At 41.8% G+C, this 24721-nt stretch overlaps 3 protein-coding genes across 3 annotated transcripts; all 3 read left to right on the top strand.

Annotated features, from left to right (window-relative positions):
* The first annotated feature begins 1294 nt into the window (after positions 1-1294).
* Positions 1295-5783, top strand: LOC133892473 (chitin-inducible gibberellin-responsive protein 1). The gene is made up of 2 exons (XM_062333283.1): positions 1295-1450; positions 3842-5783. Exon 2 carries the CDS (start codon positions 3873-3875, stop codon positions 5586-5588), a length of 1716 nt encoding a protein of 571 aa, XP_062189267.1. The 5' UTR covers positions 1295-1450; positions 3842-3872; the 3' UTR covers positions 5589-5783.
* A 2194-nt stretch (positions 5784-7977) lies between these two features.
* Positions 7978-10986, top strand: LOC133892040 (pentatricopeptide repeat-containing protein At4g18975, chloroplastic-like). Its single transcript, XM_062332778.1, has 5 exons — positions 7978-8312; positions 9207-9297; positions 9491-9634; positions 9778-9990; positions 10411-10986. The coding sequence occupies exons 1-5, from the start codon at positions 8191-8193 to the stop codon at positions 10597-10599; spliced, it is 759 nt and encodes a 252-aa protein (XP_062188762.1). The 5' UTR covers positions 7978-8190; the 3' UTR covers positions 10600-10986.
* A 7650-nt stretch (positions 10987-18636) lies between these two features.
* On the top strand, positions 18637-21717 carry LOC133892893 (isopentenyl-diphosphate Delta-isomerase I). The gene is made up of 6 exons (XM_062333882.1): positions 18637-18797; positions 19982-20037; positions 20145-20236; positions 20795-20897; positions 20983-21120; positions 21287-21717. Exons 1-6 carry the CDS (start codon positions 18733-18735, stop codon positions 21538-21540), a joined length of 708 nt encoding a protein of 235 aa, XP_062189866.1. The 5' UTR covers positions 18637-18732; the 3' UTR covers positions 21541-21717.
* Positions 21718-24721: the final 3004 nt, after the last annotated feature.

The following is a 24721-nucleotide window of genomic DNA, read 5'->3' as shown; positions in this document are numbered from 1 at the left end:
TAATATTCGGAGTTGTTAAGCATGCACACGGCATACCTTATCCATATATGACATACTTTTTATATGTATCTACCTCTAGTTAGATATTCGACACATATATTATCTTACTAGTATATGGCTGTGAATTCATTCTTATTACTTTTTTTTAGTTACTATCCAAATCAAGAAATTATCATGACTTTACTGTTCATCGATCGTGGTTGAGATCCTCGTCTCTGGTGAAGCCTGTGAATTTTATATGATGGCCATCAGGATTCCGAATTTCACGGTCACTTGGAAAACATGAATTTTCTGGTCCCTGATCAAATTTCGTCCATAAAATTCAAATTGAGTTTAAATCCGTCTGAACAGAAACCATGTAGGTAAGGCTGGTCACTGATTATGGTGGCCTTATGAGTGTTGGAGGTAAATTTCCAACATATGATAAATATTTTTTAAAAAAAATTAGAAGGAGAACTGCCGGTTGTATTAAATAGAAGAAGAATCCCGATGAATTAGCAACAAATTTTACAGGACTAATAAAACAAAAGAGGGTGAGCAATCCACGCAATAAAAAATCCCCTTAAGAACCCTACCTATTCACAAAATTGGACGCTCAAGATGATGCACGTCCGCAAAAGTCTAATGTGAAGGACTCATCCTTAATTTGTTGCAAGACGGTAAAATGACATAGTGATCCAAATCCGATTGAATTTTGCTTGTGGAGGACCTGGAACTGTGAAATTATTCACAGAGGAAAAATGTTGGCTGATCTCAATTTCTCGACGAAGAAAGAGCATCACATTCTATCGAAATGGACAACACCCAGGCAGAGCTATCGGCCCATCACCTCACCCTCTTTTGTCGGCTTCCCAGTGGCGGGATCCACCAGAGGCCCACGGGGCCCTCGTCACCACCTATCTCCCCGCGCCTGATCGGACGGCCCACGCACTAGCCCGACCGGTCTAACCCTCCCGCCACACGAAACTCCACCCAGCCCTCCGATCCCGATCCGACGGGCCGAGGCGGTTCAAGCGCCATCCACGTCAGGTCAAACGCGCGAGCGCGTGTCCCCACCCCCCGCGCGCGCACGGCACGTGACCACCCGCGTCGGGTCCAAGGACCCTGCATCCGCCGTTGGACACGGATCATACGGCTCCTGATCTCCTGCGCCAGGGGGACGCGGGCCCCGGCGTCGCGACGCGGTAGCGCTGACCGCGAGGACGTGGCCGTGACGGCGTGAGAGGAGCGGTGACGGTCGCCGTCGAGCGCGGGGTATTTAAGGCGTGGCACTTTGGGACTTCTCCTCTCACGAAGATAGAGCATTAATTTCTCGCGCACACGAAAAGAAGGGGCGCGAGCAAGAGGAGCATTAGGACACGAGAACCAGCAGAAGAGGGAGAAGAAAAGTAGAGAGAGAGAGAGAGAGGTGGAGTTGGATCGGGTCGTCTGGCCGTGCGGATCGCGGAAGGTGAGAGCTCTCGTCCTCGTACGCCTGCTCCTGATTTTGCTGGTGCTGAAATATTCTTAGTTTTGGGGTGGCTTTTGGGGGTGGTTTTGGTCGGCACGGGGGGTGGAGGTGGGGATCTTTGTGCTGTTTCTGGTGGGGGTCTGGTGAGCATTCTAGTGCAGACGGGTTCAATCCGTGGATGGGTTCAATTCGGCGAGCTCAGTTGACGAATTAGTTGGAGATTTGTGTCTCCTTTAGCCGATTCCATCTGTTCAGGGGTCGGTCCTGGGAACATTTCGCTGTTCTCCTCGGGAGAGCACTTCCATTTAGGGATTGATGAGTTGCACTTGCATCTGGTATGCGGTAGTGGCGGCAACCGTTGCATTTTTGTGTTAATTTTGCGCTACTTAGTTGGTCGATCGGTTCTAATTTACGGTTCGTTTATTACCATAGTTGGTATAACTAATTGTGCTGGATGCATTTTTTTGCAAGATCTTATGGGTTTCATCTCTAGCCTACCCCAACTCGTTTGGGACTGAAAGGCTTTGTTGTTGTTGTTGTTGCTATATTAAGCTCGGCGTGTGATTCACTTGATGGAAATGGAATCGTTCATGTCTGTAATTTATGCAATTAAGGAAGAATAGAGTAGCTTGCCGCATTAGTAACAAGTAGTGAATAGCATATACTTTCCCCTGTATGAACTGAAACTTAGGATCCATTTGTTTGTTTAATTAGGAAATCGGTTGGAAATGCTATGTCTGACCTGAGTAGTCAGTTGACATACCTTTCCTGATGACAATCCATCTGAGAGTAGGTTTTGCTGAGTAAAGTACTCCATGGGAAGAACAAATCGATGTTCTTCTTGGAGAGGGGACCTTTTAATTATGATTTTAGCATGGTCAAACAGCGTCCCGGATCCTAGAAGTTCCAGGCCTTTGCTTACCGACAGAGTAGAGACTATGCAAATTGGCTTCTTGTTTGAACGATGAAGGTGATGTTGATTCCACACGGTTGATTGTCAAACTTCTTGTTGGGAGTTCTTTCTTCGGAATTCATAAGGGAGCAATAGACCGGTAGTCAAACAACAAAGTAGGTCAATTGCATTCAACAAATAGAGAATCTTAGAGGCTGGTTATGGTTGGTCTTGATAGTTGGTGTAGAGAACGATCAATAATAAAAAATAGTCTGGGTCAATCCTCTTCCACCAACTAGAGAATGCTTGAGGTTGATTTTCTTAATTATTGGGAGCAGTCAATGGATGTGCTCAAGGAGGTGTAAGACATGTTGTGATGTTTGGTCTCCAAACTCACTTGTTAGGCTAGATTTTCAGGATAGTTGATACTTCTTTATTTCTGTGAGTACAATAAATTGATACTCAAATACCTTCCTTCGTCTCTTGTGTTCCTCTAGTAAAGTCTAGTTTCGTTTTCTGTTTCTTGAGTTCGACATTCTGAAGACACAGACTTAATTTATAAGGAAGCTTTCATTTGAGGGTCGAACACAACAGGGGAGCCACTGGGTGTCTGGGATTATTAGAAAGCAATTGGGATATTTTGGAAACAAAGTTCTTGCTGACTAGCCCTTGGAGTCGCATGACACAGATGATCTAATGGAATAGGTTGTCTATTTCAGTAACATGGGAACTCCTAAGATCATATATAATGGGTTGCAACGATGGTCAATTAACGTTTTTCGAATTTCCATCTTGTTACTATAATATGTACTTGAAGTCGGATCTACTACTCTTGCAATGTTATATTACTTTGATTTGATAATGCAGTAACAGCTGCAACATGATATGTAGGTAACTGTTTGGAACTGCATGTATGAATGCACTTGTGTATACTTTTTGAGCATTCATGTATTCTTAGTTTGATTGATTCATCTTCTCGTAACATCTTGGTCATTATGTAATGACAAACATGTCATTTGTGCTTTATCTTTTATATTATGATGATAACCATGTAGGATTTTTTTAATACTTGTTATTTAGGTCTGTTGTTTTTTTGCTAATGTCCGTAGCATTAGTTCAGATCTTGAGACCTAATATATCTTGTTAATCTTTTTGCATGCAAAATCACATAGACCTGTGGTTTACATGTTGGTAATGTGGTTTTACTTGGCCACTTCAGGTAGGAGTAGATAACAATAAATTTCTATGCTTACTGTTATATTATGTATCCCTCATGATTCTCGTATGGAGGTTTCTGGGATGTTAAGTTGCATATGCTTTCTTTTTTGTCTGTTGTTTTGCTGGTTTGCAATGTTTGTTGTCTGTTGTCTATTCTTTTTTTTTATTCGTGTTCTGATTTATATTCTTGAAGTTGCACTGCTAAAGCAAAACGTTCTCTTCTAGTTGTCTGCTCTGTCTCATCACGTTATTCATAGTTTCCTCTCTTCTGCTATGTACAGGTCATGGACAGCTAATGCTCATTCATTTATTATGGACTTGCACCAGTTGTTAAAGTACAGATTAAAAGGTGCTAACGTCTTCTACAAAATTCCTACTGAGAACAACTTAGCAAACTCTCCCTGGACAGCTAGTCCGCTGAAGTCCGAGTTCAGCAACAGCAACTCCCCGTACACTCCTCTTTCAACCCAGCTTGAGTGTGATAATTTGTCTGCTCTTAGCAACACTCCAGACAACCAGAGCTCCACAGAAACCATTTCAGCCCAACCAATATCCCCGCTGGAAGTAGACAGCTCATACAGACAGGCAGGTATCCTTGGGGAGAACATCCAAGTGAGACCTGATCCGTTGTATGTAACATCAAGGCATAATATGCAACACGCTCTACGGGAAATAGAGACTGTTCTGATGTCACCTGATGCTGATGATGCAGCCACTAGCACCAAGCACGAGTTTGAGGAAAGCAAACCTGCTCAGCTGATGAGGCAGGGGTCAAGGACATGGAGTCATGAATCAAGACAGCCATCACCAAGAGTTGTTCGGACACAATTTGCATCTGGATACCCCACATCAAGCTATGAATTCCGCCCAGAGAAACGACAAAGGGAGTTAAGGGAGGATCCACAGAGCATTGTGAAGCAGCTGTTAACCAAGTGTGCTGAAGCATTAAGTGAGGATAGGATAGAGGAATTCCTGAAGCTTGTTCATCGAGCTCGCGGAGTTGTTTCAATTACTGGGGAACCAATCCAGCGTTTAGGTGCTTACCTTCTTGAGGGTTTGGTTGCTAGACATGGAAACTCAGGTACAAACATATATCGTGCTCTGAAGTGCCATGAGCCGGAGAGCAATGAACTTTTGTCCTACATGAAAATTTTATACAATATCTGTCCGTACTTAAAGTTTGGCTATATGGCTGCCAATGGGGCAATTGCAGAGGCATTGAGAAATGAGGACAAAATCCATATAATTGATTTCCAGATTGCTCAAGGGACACAATGGATAACGCTGATACAAGCGCTAGCTGCAAGTCCTGGGGGTCCACCACATGTGCGGATCACCGGGATAGACGATCCGGTGTCAGAGTATGCCCGTGGTGAAGGTCTGGACATCGTAGGGAAAATGTTGAAAGCTATGTCCGAAGAATTCATGATACCCCTGGAGTTTACCCCTCTGTCTGTCTATGCCACTGAAGTTACAAAAGAAATGCTTGAGATTAGGCCTGGTGAAGCACTTGCTGTCAACTTCACTCTCCAGCTGCACCACACCCCAGATGAGAGTGTGGATGTTAACAACCCACGGGATGGGTTACTCCGGATGGTGAAAGCGCTGTCCCCGAAAGTGACTACATTGGTGGAGCAGGAATCACACACCAACACGACGCCTTTCTTGATGAGGTTCACTGAGACCATGGATTACTACTCCGCCATGTTTGAATCAATCGATGCAAACCTGCCACGGGACTGCAAAGAGAGGATAAATGTGGAGCAGCACTGCCTCGCCAAGGACATTGTGAACATAATCGCCTGTGAGGGGAAGGACAGGGTGGAGAGGCACGAGCTCCTGGGCAAGTGGAAATCAAGGCTGACCATGGCTGGCTTCAGGCCTTACCCCCTGAGCTCATACGTGAACTCAGTGATAAAGAAGCTTCTCGCACGCTACTCCGATAAATACACATTGGAGGAGAAGGACGGCGCGATGCTTCTGGGTTGGAAGAACAGAAAGTTGATATCTGCTTCTGCATGGCACTAACAATAAGTTCAGAAGAACATAAGTAAACATCGCCTAGATATATACTGAATTCCCTGGTCTGCTCTCCGGAAAGATTCCCCTTGTTGCACATGTATATGATGATGTACCCTTAGTGTTGCCTAAATTTGACCAGGATATACATTGACATTAGATTGTAGCTGTATGATAATTACAATTTTCCTGTGCTTTCATGTATTCGCCACTGTCATAGTCGTTGGTACCTTGGATGTACTTCTCCAAGCATGCTCTTGCTGATGGGCAAACTTGCTGAGATGCCTTCCATTTCATGGAGCATGCTTTGAGAATGCAGTGTCTGTCTTTGTGAATCTATTCTGCTAATGCACCCCATTCGTGAGAGGTAAGAAGTATTTTCGGTTACCTTTTGCTCATAGAGAGATCTACTGCTGTGAGATCAAACTTTGTGCAGGTAAATATGATGCTGCTGTGGTTCTCGAATCATCATCCAGGAAGAACAAACAGGTGGAGGGCACATCTATCGTTTCGCTCTTTCTGCACAGACATTATTCAGTGATGTCGTGACAAGGTAACAGACGAAACCGGCAATTCCGACGCGGAGTGCTGATTCTTGTCTCGTCCTGAAGAGACTGAATCCGTCCCTTCAGGATAACCTGGCACAAACACTGCACAGTCTAGTGTATTTTTTTCCTCGTATGGACTATCGCGTATTCTGAAAAAAAAAAAGATGATAAACAATAGGAGGTTGAGCACAATGTTTCTTTTTCAAAAGAAGTAGTTCAGTTTGTCTAAGAATCGATTAAAAGGATCAGAGGATAAAAAGAAGTTCCATGATAAAAAGACAGGATTCGAGGTTGCTTCTCCGAGGCACTTGAGCTTTGGCATGCATAATAAGCATATTAAGCTTTTAGATGAAGAAAATATAACTGTTAATCTTTATACCAACAGAACGTGAAGACAAAAAATATATATAACTATTTTATAAAGGAAAATTTTCGCTTTACTACCTCAAAATTTGGCTAGAGTCCACTTAACCCCCTCTATTCACCTTTTGGGGTGTCCGTCCCGGCTATCCACACAGTCAAAACCGGGATTGGTTATATGCAAAAGGTGAATAGTAAATTGGTTTAAGGAATAGAGGAGTTAAGTAAACCATAGCAAACTTTTGGGGTTAAGCGGACTTTAGGCATACTTTAAGAAAGTAAAATGGATTTTTCCTTTTATAAATATGAGCACCGTATCGAGTTTGGGACTCAAACCTGGATAGATAGGGCTACGACGAGGCAGGGGCGGCGGGGTGAGACGCCAGGAGGAGGACGAGCCGAATCCTTCAGGCGGAGGCCCAAAAATGCACTTAATCGGGCCCAATAATCTTTAATCAGACTGAAAAACGCACTTAATGTGACCGCACGGCAGTCTTACAAAGACACGCGCGGTATATAGTTAAACCGCTATTAAGTGTTTGCTTCTTTGGGACCCTATCAAGTATCAGGTCCTTTTTTGAAAGAAATCAAGATCTCGTTTTCAGACTCAGGTATTTTACAGGAACTTTACAATGTTTATGAGAAACATTTCGATTTCTCTGAGAATTGCTGTTCCAAATGGGCCTGAAACTTCTACGTTCTTCTGGCTCGACGTCGGCGAGCCGTCTGGTCCACTCGAGCCATCTAAGCCTACCTCGCCTCTGAGCCCAATGGCGTTTTATATTATTATATTTTAAATTTCAAATTTAGTGTCTATTCGCACTATTTTTTTTCAAACAGATGTCTAATATTTCTAAATTTGAAAATATAAATAAAAAGTAAAAAAATCCGAGCCCAACCATACTTCAATCTGGTCCAACCCTGACATCATCATCAACCATATTCTCTTCATTTCATTCCCTTCTCGATTCTCCTCTCTATTCTCATTTACTTTATTTTCTCTCATCTCTAATAGCTTCTTTTCTAAAGAATTGGTGGAGGAAAATGAGATATAATCCTGTTCTGAAGAGAATGATCTTAAAAATTCTTTTGTAACAGAAATCGTGAAAAAAAATCTTTAAAACCTTAGGCCATCTCCAGCAGCTACCTCAAATTTTCATCCTCAAAAACACTATTACAGTATCCTTTATTTTTTCATCTCCAGCAGCTACCCCATTTTCTACATTCTACTCCTCTTTTTCTCTCTTCGGTCTCGCTGTCAGCCTCTGTGAACAGTACTGCACAGTAACCCCGACCGTGTTTTCTTATCCGGACCCACTGGCAGCCTCTGCGAACAGTACTGCTATAGTAATTGATGCAGTGTTACGGGTGCTACGGTAACTCCGCAAATACGCAACCACATGTTCTCCCTCCGCAACACTGTAGCGTACTGTAGCACTCGATACCGATTCTGCTAGAGATTTTCAGGGCTACAGTACTCCCGCAAAGTACTGTAGCACTGGATACAGCAGATTTAAAGCTCTTGCTGGAGTTGATCTTGAAGAAGGTAAAAAATCTCTTTGTAAAAGAATTTTGAGTCCTGACAGAAATTGGTTAGGATAGTTTAAGTGCCAACCAGGCCTAGACGAGCCGAACGGCCCGGACTCCAGACGCCATTGGCCCACAGCCCCAGCCCGGCCGTCGGATCAACATCAACCGTCAGGATGCAGAGGCTGACGACCCCACAACGCTATCCGATTCGGCCGTCCCCCACTTCGCCGGACGGAGCTTGGGGAAGGGGAAGGGGGAAGGGTGGCGACGGAGGCGCTGCAGGCAGCAGAGCGCTGTAAGTGGGGATAGGTTTCTTCTTATAGCTGTATTGGTTGCCCTCGCCTTGCTGTATAAATGCGATGCTCCATTTCTTCGATGAAATGCATTCCGTAGAAGCACGGTTTCTGCCGGATAAGTTTGGTGATCCTGTTCAAGGCACCCGAATAGTTCAAGGGATTAATTCTACATGCGAGGTAGTTGAAGATGGTTTTAGTGACTCTGTGCGGGTTTTCTTGTATCCGTATTGTCAGAAGCAGCTTTGTTGTGGATTCAAAGAGAGTTGTTGTGAGATAGGAATATACAATGTCAACATTCACTTCAGATCCTCGAGGTATTACTATTGTGTCAGTATTTTTTTTAAATAACGGAATAGCAAAATTATTCCGGCCTCTGCATCCTAAGATGCATGTAGCCATTACTGTGTTAGTTCTTAGTTGTTTTGTTTAGGATACAGAGTAGCTGTATGGGGTTTTAGGCACAGATCCATTACCTGAACACTTAGTATTACCAATGGTTCTGGGATTCCTGTAACTGACCAAAGTATAATTGCACTGCAGCCTAAAGTTTGTCTTGTACATCAAGAATTCTACCAGAAAAATTGCTTCATCTTTATATACTACTGCATTTTAGATGTTGTAGCCTGGCAGATATGCTGCAACTTTTTTTTCCTGGTGTCGATTTCATCCATCCAAGGGGCTTTCAACCAAAAAAAAAAGTGGCTTTAAGACATGCTAACACATGTAATGGAAGTAGTAGGTTAAGTCTCCCTTTCCGCTCTTGATGACGTCTGTTACTTGCATGCATCATCTGGTTTCATTCAGTTTGCAGCAACTGCTGCTGAGATTATGATGTGCTCTCTGACTTGTTCTTCATCAGTTAGAAAATTAATTTGCATTTATTATGGTCACAGGGTGTCAAAGAAACCAAAGAAAGAGCATCATTTGTGGATTAGGAAGGAGACATCCGGGTCGGGGAAGAAGGCTCTCCGTCTTGTTGATACCGTAAGATATGACACCACTTTATCACGCTTCAATTTCTCACTCAACATATGAAAGTTTAAGAAATGGTTTCTTTGTTATAATATTCAGATTTTGCTACTCTCCGGTTAGTAAAGTCAATTATTGTAACACTGATCCTATCGGGATCAAGAAACTGACATGTTCTCAAATCAGTCTGTGGAACCATATCTTTTAGGTTTCAAAGTTACAAAATGAAAGGGAAGCTATTTATGGTGCATTGGACAAGTGGAGTGCTTTTGAGCCTGAATTTCCTATTATAGCAGCAGCAAAAGCTTTGGGGATGTTGAAAAGGCGAAGACAATGGCTAGGAATCATCCAGGTATGGTTCTTATAGACAAAAGCTGTTAGTTGCTATGCCAAGAGTACATTTTTTTTCCTTTGAGTTTTCTTATTGCAGCTTCTGATAGCAAGCTAAATTTCCCAGTCACCTACTCACCTATCAATGTTCAATGCTTTTCATAGGTAACCAAGTGGCTGATGAGCAAAGGCCAGGTGCTGACATGGACAACACATGACACGCTTCTATTGGCGCTTTTTATGGATGGAAGGGTAGATGAGGCGGAGTCAGTTTGGAATACTATAATACATACTCATACACGCTCAGTGCCCAAAAGATTGTTCTCTCGGATGATCTTGATGTATGACATTCACCATCGTCCAGACAAAATTTTGGAGGTGATATCTGACTCATTTTCACTTATCTCGTAGGCTTAGGCAACCTTTACTCTTTAACCCCTTAACTGTAGTCGAAGATGTGGTTCGTTTCCAGCCAGTTGTATTTGTTGACTGGTAGATGCATAATTCAGTGATAATCATTATGAGTCAGTCTATGCTTTATTGCTGAAAAGGATGTAAATCATGTCTAGCTCAATGTTCTAAAAAGTGGTAACCGATATGAATACTGTCGCCCATCTAGTTAGTATACAGCCTGTATTGGAACAGGGAGGGAACCCCTTCATTGTATGTGGTCTAGTGGACCTGTTTTCAGAACATTGATCTAGTTTGCTGGTCAGAGTTGATACTTGAAAGCTTGTTTTTGCCAGAACATAAAAAGACCCTTGAAAACCTTACCTCTTTTCTCCTTGCCAATTTCAGATATATGCTGACAAGGAGGAATTAGGGGTGCGTCCAGATGAGGATACAAGGAGGATTGGAAGAGCATTTTTGACTTTTGGCCAGGAAGATAAAGAGAGGTTTGTCCATGAGAAATACTTGAAAAAGTGGAAGTACATCCATTTCAACGGTGAGCGTGTTCGGGTGTGGAGGGACGGACCATTGGCGTAGTAACTATTCTCTGAACTGCTTGTAGCCAACCTAACAATATCATATCGGTTGGGAAGATGTCATCATTGTCTCTACGAAAGTCCTACAGACAGTTATTGCCATTCCTCGTATCGTATGTGAGATGGAACAAAGCCGAGAGATTGTGTTTCTCTAACCTCTATGAACAAATGAAGAGCGAATGGGTAGACTAGCAACTGGCCGTTACTAACAAGATAGTGGTTTAGGTATTCTGCATCCAATGGTTGTGATGGTTCAAACTGGTTAGTTTAACTTGTGTATGTGTTTGTGTAGGGCATTTAAATTTCATTGGAATGATCTTGTGCTATGTAATCTTTTTTTATGAACTAAATATGTAAGGGTGTATTTGGTTGGAGGATAACGTTGGATGAGGTGATTCAATTTCTTGTTTGATGGTATGAATATGACGATTTAATTTCTTATTTGGTTAGAAGGATAGAACTTGAGATCTTATTTTGTTGATTTAATTGCAATGAATACAATGATATAAGCAGATCACAAATAAGATAAATGATTTAAGAAATAATATTATTTAAAGCATGTTAACAAAAAAGCATTTACTCTAACCATTCAGAATATATCACATCAATAGGGATTAAGCTCATTTAGGACATGGATGTTTTCATTCAATATTTTTTGGCGTATGAGCTTATTCAGCATTTGAGAAGAATATACCCTTTAAATGGTCATTTCATCCGGCTTGCCCTTCAACCAAGCACATCTAAAAGCTAAATGGTCATCTTTCATCTAGGGATATCCCTCCAACCAAATATATCTTATGAGACGGGCCATGTGATAGGGTTGGAAATAAAGCTCGAGACTCGTGAGTCAGACCCTCCTGGTCTAATTTTAGACACTCTAAGATCATTTTTCAAACCTTCTCTGCTCCCATCTCCCATTTCGATTCAAGAGATAGATAAATAACCATATCCTATTGCACTCATCAGGGGTGCTCGTAGTGACTTAGGAGGTCGAAGATTAAGAAGTGGTTTATTTATACCAAGCATTCCTCTTATGGCTAGATCCAATCTCTTGGTCCCTGCAGAAAATCTTGGACTTCAACTGAATATACTAGAGTTAGAAATATTTATCAGTATGTTCTAGATAATGATGCTATTCGACCAAATTTTTATATTATGGTTCAACAATATGTTTTCTATGGTCATCTTCTGAATAAGAAAATCAATGAACAAAAGTGATTGATTGAGTTTATGTGAGAAATCAACCTAACATGGATGGTTTAGCTGATATCTTTCAAGAGCTCTTCATGAGCTTGTGAGCTTCAAATGTGATTAGAATGCAATTATCATCAGATAATTCTATGCAAGAGTTGAGATTTCTCATGAGTCTTAAAAAATTGAGTGGATGATAAGGTCTAGAAAATATGAAGCTTCTTTCAATGATTTTGCAAGTGCTATGAGAATCCCTTATGATGTGGTTTATAGCTTTATTAATATAAATGATGAAGATTGCTTGTCAGATGATGTTTAGAGCACTTTTTATGAGCCTTTGGGTGTTGTCTCCAAAGTCACCCTTAGGACAGTGATTAGATTAAAAGTGCTACCTGCAACCATCAATAAAATAGTGAGAGTCACTTTTGCTCTAAAAAGTAGAAACAATGATGCTATTAGGGATCTTTATTGGAATATCATCAATCATGTCATGAATAGAAGGAAAATTTATGTAATCAAGTATATGTTGAAAGTTATTGATGATATCATAGTGAACATAACTCTAATTCTATACTTTGCCCCATATATCATGTCTCTTATTCTTTTGAAGTTAAATTTCCACCAAATATCTTGTGATATAAAACATATAGGATATAAGCCTTTCAAAGTGAATCCCCATATTCTTTACAGAGGTCAAGAGAGTTAGGGTATTCCTGCAGCTCAGGAAGGTCAGGATGAGGAACCTCAGCTTTATGTTCCTCCTTAGGTTTAACCAGCTCTAGAGCTAGTTCCTCCTCAATGGGCACCTTCAGCTGGTTTCTTTGATCTATATATGGCATCTATTTAGCAGGGTATTCAGTAGAGTTTGAATGCTTTTTAGCTGAACTATCAGCAGACCTACTATCAGCCTACTCAGCAGGTCATAGCTCTCGCTCATGAAGACATTGCAACTTTGAATGTTTAGAACCAAGGTTTGAATGAAATGTTTAATACTTTATCTCTTGGATAGTAAAGTCTTCAGCAACAGTTCAACACCTTCTTTGATCACTTCTACAGTATCTATCCAGGGCCTCTCCTCATGATGACTATGTCTTTTTGGTACTTGATGCTAAAGGGGGGGGGGGGGGAGTTGGAAGAAATAAGAAAGGGGGAGAGCGGGAGATAATATACTATTTCATCTTGTGCAAGAGATAATCTATCTTTTTATCTTGTGCGAGAGATAATATATCTTTTCCTCTATCATGCATGTAATGTGATGAATTATGTTGCATCTTTATTTATTTTGGTTGCATGAGAACTATATGATGAACTATGTTTAATTATTTAATATGATGAATTATATTTATTTTCTTATCTCCATATTCTTCTCTATCTATATGTTCTAACTTTATTGAATGTCTTGAGGAAAATGTTTTGAATGATATATTTGTATTGAAAATCTCATTGATCATATCTTTTTCCTCGATCCAAGAAATCAAGGTAAACTCCGCCAATTTTTCTTATTAAAATCTATAATTTATGTCATTTATCTTCTCTTTAATCTTATGGACACATATGTATGAAGAGCTTACCTTAATGTGAGTTTTTGATAGCATTTATATCATTTAATTTCCTATTCTTTAAATTCTTGCTATGGAAACTCATCACCGAGTCTTCTTTATGCAATGTGCTAAAAGTGGGCTCAAAACTTCATTCACATCACTTCTTAGTATTATTATCATCAATTACCAAAAAAGAGAGATTGAAGCATCTAGGTCCCTAATTTTTGTTTTGGTAATTAATGACAATAAGAAATTTGTGGACTAATATGTTTATTTGAGTTATGAAAATGTTAGTCACAAAGATGTTGCGAAGCTAGAAGAAGCATGTGTGGAAAATATGAAAATGGCTAGCTCAAGAAAAATGTATAATTGTAAGGTATTTTATTTGCCAGTCAAAGTAGATTAGAGAACAAAATTGACCGGATTGATAGAATAAGTGTCGTACTATTAAGAGGAGTTGATGTGTGTTTACTTGAGACATCTATAGTGTCACAATTGCTCAAACTTGCATTTTATATAGAATAGGAAATTTAGTTTTAGAGAAACCAAAGAAAGACGGCCTTTGAGACATTTCTGAGTTGTGGCGGTTTGACCGTTGGAATGCCCGGTATGACCGTTGAATGCCCGGGCTTTATCGATCTAACCGATGTATAACCATGTTTGAGATATGTTCGGACCTCAGTCCCAGTCTGACCACCAAGGAACAGAGGGGTTATGACCCTTAGCTCTGTATGGCGGTATGCCTGCCGGGTATGGCCAGTCTGACCATCCGAGAACAGAGAGTTTTGGCACTCTATTACCTGCTCATGGTCTGAACGAGAGGGTTGGCAATCTGATCGCCAGCCTATGTCAGAAGTCATCATCATGACTTTATAGCTGTTGAACGGCTGGTGGTTTGACCGCCAGTTGACCTGCGGTCTAACCGCCAATGTCGTAGTGGTGTCAAATCAACAGAAACGGTCACATTTTGGAGTGTATCCTATATATAGTCGCTTGGCTGGTTCAAGGGAGCTCTCTAGCACTTCACTGCAATACATTTGAGCTCTTGCCTTCCTTCTCTCCCTCTTTTGACTTAGTGGTTGCATCTTTTAAAGTATGAGAGCATCTAGTGCATAACTTTGAAGAGTTTGAGCATTGAGGCACTAGTGATTCTTCAAGCAAGCGTCATCGACTTGTTACTTTTGAAGTTTGCCGCCTCTTAGACGACTGGTGATTTGACCGCCAGTTGACCTGCGGTCTGACCACCAGTGTCGTAGAGGTGTCAAATCAACAAAAACCATCACATTTTGGAGTGTGTCTGATATATAGTCACTTAGCTGGTTCAAGGGAGCTCTCTAGCACTTCATTACAACATATTTGAGCTCTTGCCTTCCTCCTCTCCCTCTCTTAGCTTAGTAGTTGTATTTTTGAGGGTGTGAGAGCATCTAGTGCATAACTTAAAGAGTTTGAGCATTGATGCACTAGTTATTCTTAAAGCAAGCGTCATCGGCTTGTTATTTTTGGAGTTTGCCACCTTCTAGATGGCTTAGAGGTTGTTACGCTGTTGAGCCCTTCAAAGAAGATTATGGAAGAGTCACGGCAGTGATTGTGAGATGTTTTGAGCACACCTTGACGGAGAGGCAAAGTGTTACTCTAGTGGAATCGAGATATTGAGTAGTTCTTGTTCTATTCTGGCTTACGATCAAGTTGCTTAGTGTGAACACTTTCTCGTGTGAGAATTAGATACTTGATAGAGAAGCGGTTAAAAACTTGAACTCACCTCAACATGGATTAGGGGTGATCGGCAAATCACTGATACCACAGGATAAATTTCATGTGTCATCTTTTGAGCAATTTACTTTATGCAATTTATCTTCCTAAAATATAAATTGTTACACCCTAAGATTGCAAACCTTAACATAGCTCCTAGTTATTTTCATATTGCTCTAGTGATCTTTAGTTTGTTTCTGTAAGTTTTCTTGATCGCTTAGCAATTAGTTTTAATATCACATATTCATCCCCCTCTAGTCGGTATCCTTGATCCTACAAAAGATCAGGCCGACGCTTCCTTCTCCTCCTCGCCACCGCAGATGCGCCATCGCCCTCATCGGCTGTCGCCCACCCGCCTGCCCATCATCATCCCACCTGCAGCCCCGCCACCACTGCCCCCGCCCCCACTGCTAAGAAAAAAGGCACCCGTCATTACCATGGTCATGTCGCATGTTCGCCATCGCAAGTTGCTGCTCACGTTTGTTGTGTGTTCATGCTCGGCGTCGGCATCGACTCCGATAGCATCGATAGTGGGGCCGTAGCCCCTGTGGAGGTGGATGGTGCCGAGGTGCACCTCCGGAAGCATGGTAAAGGTGTGAAGCTGATGCAAGAGAAGACAAAGCACCAGCTCCAAGCTCTAACAGACTTGGTTCACGAGCCATATTGAGCCGGCTCGAGCCAGCTACAAGCCTGAGCTAAGCCTAGCTCAGCTCATCCAAAAGCAAGCTCGAGTCGAGCCGGCTCGTTTCTACCCCTACCGTGTGGGTAGTCTAGAACAATATCTGACCCTTTGCCAGTTTCTCACGCGCGGCGTCAAGTGGCTGTACTCTTGTCTTGTTTGCATCATAGGCAGGCTGTTAATGCATCCCTTTCTTGCCTATAGTTCTTGAGCAAATGATCATGCGATTTGCATTCCGTTTGTCCTGCTTGATGCACAACACGCATGCTGTTTTTCTTACGAACGTCAGTTGTACCTGGATGGCTGAGTGCTGCTGAAGCCCTGGTTAAGATAAGCTCGTGTGCTTGCCGTGAGTCTGCAGGATCGCCAAGCAGTTGTCGTCTCTGTTCTGTTGATGCCGTGCGGTCGCGTTACAGGTACAGCGCGAGCAGTCATTTCCTGGAGCAATATGGCCGGTGAGTCCCAGTCCTGATGCTGCACGCATTGGCAACGTGACAAGGGGTATGATTGGTTATCTGGGTTTTGTTAGTACATGTGGATTAATGAGAAATAAGTTGGGCAGAGTCATATTTGATGAAAGAAGTGTTTAATTGGTTGTATATGTGTAGATAGATTAAATTGAGTTTTTATTTAATTGATCGAATCTGAGATTGTATAAACGAATGTAAGAGTTGAAATTATGATTGATCAATTATGATACTAGCAAACGGATCCACCTGTATGAGCAAATATAAAAGACTACATTTGTTGAGTCATACTGTGAATCGACTTTTCTTTCTGAATTAAATTATGAACATACATTTATATCCAACAAAACAAACTGAAACTATATACGAACAATCAAACACGTTTTCTTTTAAAATTATACGCATCCCTGTACCAGTATCCTCGTGTACAGCAACCAATTAGCCCATGGAGACTGCCTGTCGTTTCGCGCGCTCGCAGGAAGGCAGGCCTCTGCGCCAGACGTGGGAGCTTGTCGTCCAGTTCGATCTGGTGCCCCACTTGAGGCCTGAGCCTCTCGGTTGCGATCTCCCGCGGATGGCTGCGGATGTTCCGACAGCGATGTGCTTCGGCTCGCGCCGCGAATAATGACGAGGCGTTGGTGGGTGGTCGTTCGGAGGCCGGCGGCCCGGCTGGGCTCCGCCGTGCGCCCGCGTCGAAAGCGACGGGGACGACGACGACATATCCGAAATCTCTCCAACTGACGCTCGCTCGCTCGCCGTGGCAGCGGTGGTGTGCAGCCTCATCCAGCTCAATCCACTCGCGTCCTCTTGTGCAACCCTATCGCCGAGGATTCTCGAAGGCTGGTTTTAATTTCAAAATTTCCCTGGATCTTGGACGACATTGTTCTTGCTCTTCAAAAGTCGGCCGCGCTGCGTAAACTTTGTATACTAGTCCGTTCCCTTTGTAATATTTTGCTTGCCCTTAAAAAGGATTCCTGGACCTTGGACGATCGCTTGTGCCAGGAGGTTCTGATCGATCGGATCCATATCAACCAAGATTTGGAGAGTTTTCTTTTCTTTAAAAAAAAAAATCCTGGATGTTGCAAGATAGCCTGCACCACGAGGTTACCAATTGTTCATCCAACCAAGGTTTCAGTGACTAATTTCTTCTTCTTCTTTTTTTGCGAAGGAGTGACTAATTTCTGTTGTGTAACACTGCACAGTTCAGTGGTGCATGCATGTATGAACTGATGGACATAAAACACAGCCTCATCTATATCTGAAAATTTCCATTTGGAGTTTTAAAACTTAGCAACCGCACATGCATTTCACACATGTGAATCAATTCAGGATATATCAATATGAAGAAGGAAAAAATAGCATAACAAAAGAGATATTTGCATTCACGAAATTTATAATATGATCATCTAATTTTAAGTGAGAGAAGAATAACGAGTACCTAGACAGAACGGTGGAGGAAACCATATCGTTCAGAGTTAGCCGTACGTAGTAACGTTGTAAGAAAAATCAAAATGATGACAATGTGTGAGAGAATCAAAATAATTCTCACATAGTACCTTGTATAAATATGACATGATGGAGACAATCTTTGTAGTAGACGGTGGTGGAGGTGACATACGGGCATCGATGCACCATCTCTAGAAAAGTCGGTGTTGTAGGTGAAGTGTGGGAGATAATACATCCTCTACAGAAACACGACGCTATAGGCAAAATGCATGAGGCGACACCACCTAGAGAATACCACTGGTGAATAGATAAAAGATAAATATTAGATGTTTAGATATGAAAAATAAATAAAGATACGAAAGATAAATATTAGACGTCTGGATATGAAAGATAAATAATGAAGATTAAATATATTTTTAAAAGTATAAAAGATAAATATTAAATATTTAGATATGAAAGATAAATAATAGGAGATTAAATATATTTTTTAAGAGTAACGTAATATAGTTGTGTACGATGATCATTTGATCAATTTGAGTGAACGATAGATATTGATTAAATTTACTATAACTTGTATATTTGATAAGAGTATAGATCTATATAGTTTTAAGAGAATTTACACCTTTGTTGATATGCTCTCGCGAGTCGCGACATGCATACACTTATGTTCGTCCGATTCAACACGAGACCGCACGTGACTCTGACCCACAGAACCAAAGAACACGAGCCGGACCAAGACGCACGCCCTGGACCCACCCGCCAGCGACAGAGAAAGAGGAGGAAAAAAAACTTTCCCTTTGCTAGGTACACATGCCGGCCGGCCACAGCGAGGAAAGGAGGGGAGGAAAAATGGAAGCAACAGCGACCACGTGGCTGACCCGGACGGGAATCTGCGGCCGCCCGCCCGCCGACATGTGGGGCCCGCCACGCCGTACGCCAGCGCCAGCCGATCCCTTCCCGTTATTTATCTCCCTGCCTGTCCCGCACCCCCCCCCACCCTCTCCCCCGCACACTCTCCGCCGTGGCGTGGCGCCGCATTCTCCGCCGACGTCGAGAGAGACATGGCCGGCGCGGGAGACGACGCCGGGATGGACGCCGTCCAGAAGCGGCTCATGTTCGAGGACGAGTGAGCGCCCTTGCCCCCCCCCCCTTCCTCCCTCGGGTTTCTGCGCGTTCGGCTCGTTGGCGATCTGCTACTCTCCTGCCTGTTCCGGGACGCGCATCTAGATTTGTTCGGCAGGCTCTTTCCCAGGGGTTTACGCGCGTTCTCGGCTGGATCTCGCGGCGATCGGAACGCGGGGACGATTTTGTTCGTGGGGTGGAGCTCGTGTGGTCGTGCTGTGTGCTTGTGTGATTAACTTGGCTGGAGCATATACTCTACGATTTCTTACGTCAGTTGTTGGCTGGGCTTGAGATCGTCGCGTTTTCGTCTCACGTGTTTGAAGTGCTGCCCCGTACTGTATTGTGAGGGTAGGAGTGTGCCCGATCCCGGGCATGCCGTGCGTGCGCACTGTAGGCTATGGACGGTAGGTGAGTGCCTTTTTTTTGAAGGACAGGGAGGGACAACACACAACAGAGCTGTTTTAGCATCAGGATTCAATCGGCCCTTTTTAAGATTAACTGGTTGGTGTATGGCCTTTTGGTTTTGTTGAGAAGTAGGAAAGCAAGTTCTTTGTGTGAATCATCTAAATATTAGATGCGCAAAATTTGATCTAGGATAGTGTTTTTGTAATTTCCTAACCCAGAAGTCATTGGACCCAAATACTCTGCAGTGCTAAGATTAATGCAGAGACTGTAGCACTTGACAGTTGACACAGTAACACGAGCCTTGCACTACAGTCCTACAGTAGGACTGTGGCAAATCACTGTAGAACCAGTGAATAAGCTCCATTTGCATCGTTTTACTGTAGCGTATTTACTGCACGTGTACTGTGGCAGAAGATAAGGTGTTTGGCCTTGAAATCAATGACTCTGGAGTGGCTCACTGTAGCTCTCTCACTTGTGAGGATCTAGATCCGGAGTCATCATGACATGGATGGTGAGCGCCTTTCGTTGTCAGAACAATGCGTGCGTACTAACTATGGAAAACAATTATAGTCGAAAAATCTAATTGGAGGGTGGAGATTTTGTCTAGGTGAGTGTAGATCAGAGATAAATTTTGAGTCATTTAAATCCTGGATATGTTCTTATTGAAGCTCCTATGCGGAGCCTTTCCGATGTAGTTATTGATGAGCTTGTTTGGAGATATTCAAGTCATTCGCTGCATGACTAACAATTTTTTCGACCATGTTTGGCTTGGGTATTTCACAGGTGCATTTTGGTGGATGAACAGGACAATGTTGTTGGCCATGAATCAAAATATAACTGTAAGTTCTATTCTGCTCTCCACGTATTGTTAAATTATCTGCCTTGTTGATGTCGTTTGAATCGGTTACTGGATTTTTGCTTGACTCGTCATTTGTACGGCATGTAGGTCATCTGATGGAAAAGATTGAATCTGAGAATCTGCTCCACAGGGCTTTCAGTGTGTTCCTTTTCAACTCAAAATATGAGCTTCTACTTCAGGTTTGGAAAAGTTATTGATTTTGCACTTATATGATATCTATTTCCATGTTGTTTTACTATATTAATTGAACCTGGCAAAGGTTTCTAGTAATTGGGTTCTATCCCATGTTTAAAATGAGAACTCACAAGACAACATGTTGTCTGAAATCCCATGTTACTCTGGCAGCTCGTAACACAAGATGTTCAGCTGGAAGTTAAGCTCATGTCTTGAGTCACCATGGAGACAAAATGTTATTGTTTATATGTTCTTTGCCAGTTAGTTCATATAGGCATGAGTTGCATTAGTTCATTTAAAACTTGTAGGTGTTATTTCTGTTATGACTTATATGACAGTTAGCTCTGAAGTTGCATTAGTTGCTGTGACTCCCCGAAGATCTTACTGTACATGTTACATTAGTTGACTTGTTGCCTGAGACAAAAACATTGAGTATTGCAGTAAATTGGCCGGACCGCAATTTTAGAGGTAGCAAAATTACCATGGTGTATTTTGGGTCGAAAATCTTCACTGTCATATTACTATTCAAATTGTTTCTGATAAGAATCTTTCTATTCTTTCAGCAAAGATCTGCAACAAAGGTTACATTTCCTTTAGTTTGGACTAATACCTGCTGCAGCCATCCTCTGTACCGTGAGTCTGAGCTTATCCAGGAGAACTACCTTGGTACGTGACGGGAAGCTTTGAAACCAAATAGTTCCTCCCTTTACCGTTCTGTTTTACTAATGGTTAGTCACTTCTCACTCTCCAGGAGTAAGAAATGCAGCACAGAGAAAGCTCTTGGATGAGCTGGGCATCTCAGCTGAAGATGTCCCAGTTGACCAATTCACGCCTCTTGGTCGGATGCATTACAAGGCCCCATCTGATGGGAAATGGGGCGAGCATGAGGGTAAGTGGTTATCGCAGCCTCACCCGTCATTTATTTGCATCGGAATACCATTCAAGGGTCAGCCTTGTTACCTTCTAATCATGTTTTGAAGATCCAGTTGACACAATATAATCCATCCCCAGCAAAAGTGGAGCGCTAATGCCAGTTACGTTCTTCTTGTTCCCAGTTGATTACTTGCTGTTCATTGTCCGGGACGTGAAGCTGCAACCGAACCCGGACGAAGTAGCCGATGTGAAGTACGTGAACCGCCAGCAGCTGAAGGAGCTCATCCGGAAGGCGGACGCCGGCGAGGACGACGTGAAGCTCTCCCCCTGGTTCCGGCTGGTCGTGGACAACTTCCTCATGGGCTGGTGGGACCACGTCGAGAAGGGCACGCTCAACGAGACCGTGGACATGGAGACCATCCACAAGCTGAAGTAAGGGCTGCCGCGCTGTGGCTGTGCCGCATGTTTTGGACTGATGAGGAGAACACTCGATTCCATTGAGAGGGTTTGTTCTTCTATGCTTATTCAGTGACCGATTTGGAAACTAGACGTTTATTTAATCGCTTATACATCGTCTGAATAAATTGGAATGAGAGGGGCTTGTTTGCTGCTACCCGTGATGACCAGATCACTCATAAGCTCCGGCATTTCCAGTAGCTTCGTTGTAGAAGGTGGGATTCATGTTTTCGGCCCGTGTGGGCTGCAGCCAGTCCGGTAGCCTTTGGGCCTGCGGCAGAAGATGTTTGTGCAGCCTAGGGTTTTTGGGTCTGGGACAATTGCATTTCACCCATTTGGTTTTGGATTCCTCCTCCTCCACTAGAACAAGGCAGCAGCGTTGGAACTTCTAAGGGCCTTGTTCAAATAGGCCCTAACAAGGATGCCACGAATCATGAAAACCACAAAGTGATCAACATAATAATCAAACACATGTCTAGTATATGTCTGTCCAGTTTCCTAAGCAAGCCTTATCCCACAATTTCACAAGACAATACAGACAAGCAGAGGCATCATTATATATCAGACACCTCATGTTCTTACAAGTACAACTCATATATGCATTACATTTTCACATGCTTCAGCTGGGCTTAGATTCACCTATCTACTGTCACATGGTCACCACCACCAATTCGGTAATTCCTCATTGCCTCCGACAAAATGCAGATGTTCTTTTGGCGAAATGTTCTGAATAACGTTTGATCCTTGGCTCTGATCAACCGTGCTCGATGCTCCAATCGACATCTGTGATCACACAAAGTTTCTTCTTCTGATACCTCAACTACTGTGTCCTGAAACTTAAAGTTGCAACTGGTCGATTGGGTAACCCTATTTTCACATGCTTCAGCTGCATTCTGATTGGCTAATCCCCTTGTCACATGGTCACCCATAATACCTCGACACAACACAGCTGTTTGTCGATGAAAAGTTCTGGAGGATATTTGATCCTTGGTTCTGGTTTTCTGTGCTCCAATTGACATCTGCGATCACACAAAGTTTCTTCCAATACCTCAGTTACTGTGTACTCTAATTCAACATGTCTGATAATTGCATTCTTATCTCTGAAAGTTGCAATCGGGTACTCCTAAAACCTGGGCGACTGTGGCATTTTATTCATTAGTCATCACTAATGTCAAAATAGCTCTGGAAACCCGTACTTCAATGACCATCCAGCGGATATTTTGGGATTTTAGACAACAGACACCGCCGTATTTGCGAAAATAGACAACATATTGACGTATTTACAAATTTAGCATCCGTATTCGGAACCTCAAACGCCGAAAACTGACTTTCGGTAACTCAGAATCCAAAAACAGCCCGGCCCCACAATTTTCGGCAATTCAGTTGCCGAATACGGCACTGTTCACCGTATTCGGCAACTCAGTTGCCGAAAACACTGACGGTAAACAGTGCCGTATTCGGCAACTGAGTTGCCGAATACGGCCTCTGCGGCGCCCGGAAGAAGCTAGCAAGAAAAGTGTATAAAAGTGCATGTTTTTTATTTAATTCACGATTTTTTTTGAAAATACAAAAATAGTCCAAAAATTCTAAATATTTTCATGATCAAACTAGAGATCACCAGCAACCCATTTTAATTAGTTTGGTCCAAAAAGCCTGAGCCAATATTTAATTAGAATTCTCCAAATAAGTCAACTTTTATAAATTCTAGCAATATTTAATGCATCAAATAATTTCTAAAAATCTAGAAAAATTCACTAATATTGTTATAATGTGATATACTAATTTATAAAAATATTTTCATCCCTATGTTATTTGGTGAAAAAGTGAGTTCCTTTGTAATGCTTCGTTTATATGCATTTTTATCATTTCATGTGATATTCTCTTTTTAATTCAATTTGAATAAAAATAATGCAACATGCACAAAATTTTGGTTCTCATATTAATATTAAGCCTTTGTAATGCTCCATTTATATTTTTTTTTTATCATTTCATGCCAAATTATCTTTTTAATTCAATTTGAATAAAAAATTATTACATCAAAGGATGGATTGTGTAAACAAATGTGACAAGTTATGCTTGAAGGACAGCACATTAAGTTATATTAAGTGTTAGCTGCAATGGAACTGTTTGGACATTAATATAAATGAAATAATTACAGAAGTTAGTTTTCCCATGACGTATGTTAAACACAAAAGGTAGTAGCACAAACTATCTTAAGAATGAAGTGATAGCCTAGTGAGAAGTAGGTGCTTGAATACTGCGAATCGTAGAGCAGATAATAATTGTATGCTTATTTAATAAGATTTGCACAGGTTGAATTAATTATAAAAATGGATGAACAAACAAAATTGTCATCATAAATGTCCATCACAAAATGTGACAGAAGCAGTCTACCTCCATACGATATCCCGCTCTTGATGCACACATTGCATGGTAATAAGTAGAGCATTTCCAACACTGGGTGCAGGCACCATGCATCTGCTTGCATATAACGCATGTCTGAAGTTGACATGAAAGCATCACGTTAACAAAGATTAAGTGAGATTTGAACAAATAAGCACAGACAATAAATATCTTGCACAAAATTGAGAAAATACCAAATCAAAGTATTAACCTTCTTAAAGTACTCTACGGGGATGCTCAGTATGCCCATTGCTGGCTCCATTGTCGTATCAACTAGAAAAGAGACTTTAGGTTGAAACCAGGCGCATGTAACATGAACCCACAGTTGGTCAACATCTGTTAGCTTGAGAGCACCACCTGTGGCAATGCAAAAAGGTGGTAAAAGTTTAATAGCATGAAACAGGGTAACAAAACAGACTGGTGAAAAAAACAGATACCATCAAGCACTAGTAGAATATATCTAATAAAAGAACACAACTTGAGCATGGTGTGAGGAACAGCAATAATATGAAATATCATTTGAAGATCCTACTGGTTGATGAAACTATGGAGCAAGTGAACAAAGAAGGTAACACATCAAAATAAAAAAATAATACCTTTGACAGGACATGAAATGATAAAAAATGCATATAAATAGAGCATTACAAAGGCTTTAATATTAATCTGAGAACCAAAGTTTTGTGCATGTTTGAATTTTTTTATTCAAATTGAATTAAAAAGATAATTTGGCATGAAATGATAAAAAAAAATATAAATGG

The sequence above is a fragment of the Phragmites australis genome, chromosome 15, assembly GCF_958298935.1.
Source record: "Phragmites australis chromosome 15, lpPhrAust1.1, whole genome shotgun sequence".
Taxonomy (NCBI): domain Eukaryota; kingdom Viridiplantae; phylum Streptophyta; class Magnoliopsida; order Poales; family Poaceae; genus Phragmites; species Phragmites australis.
The sequence above is the reverse complement of the archived record's forward strand: the minus strand, read 5'-3'. Positions and strand labels throughout refer to the sequence as shown.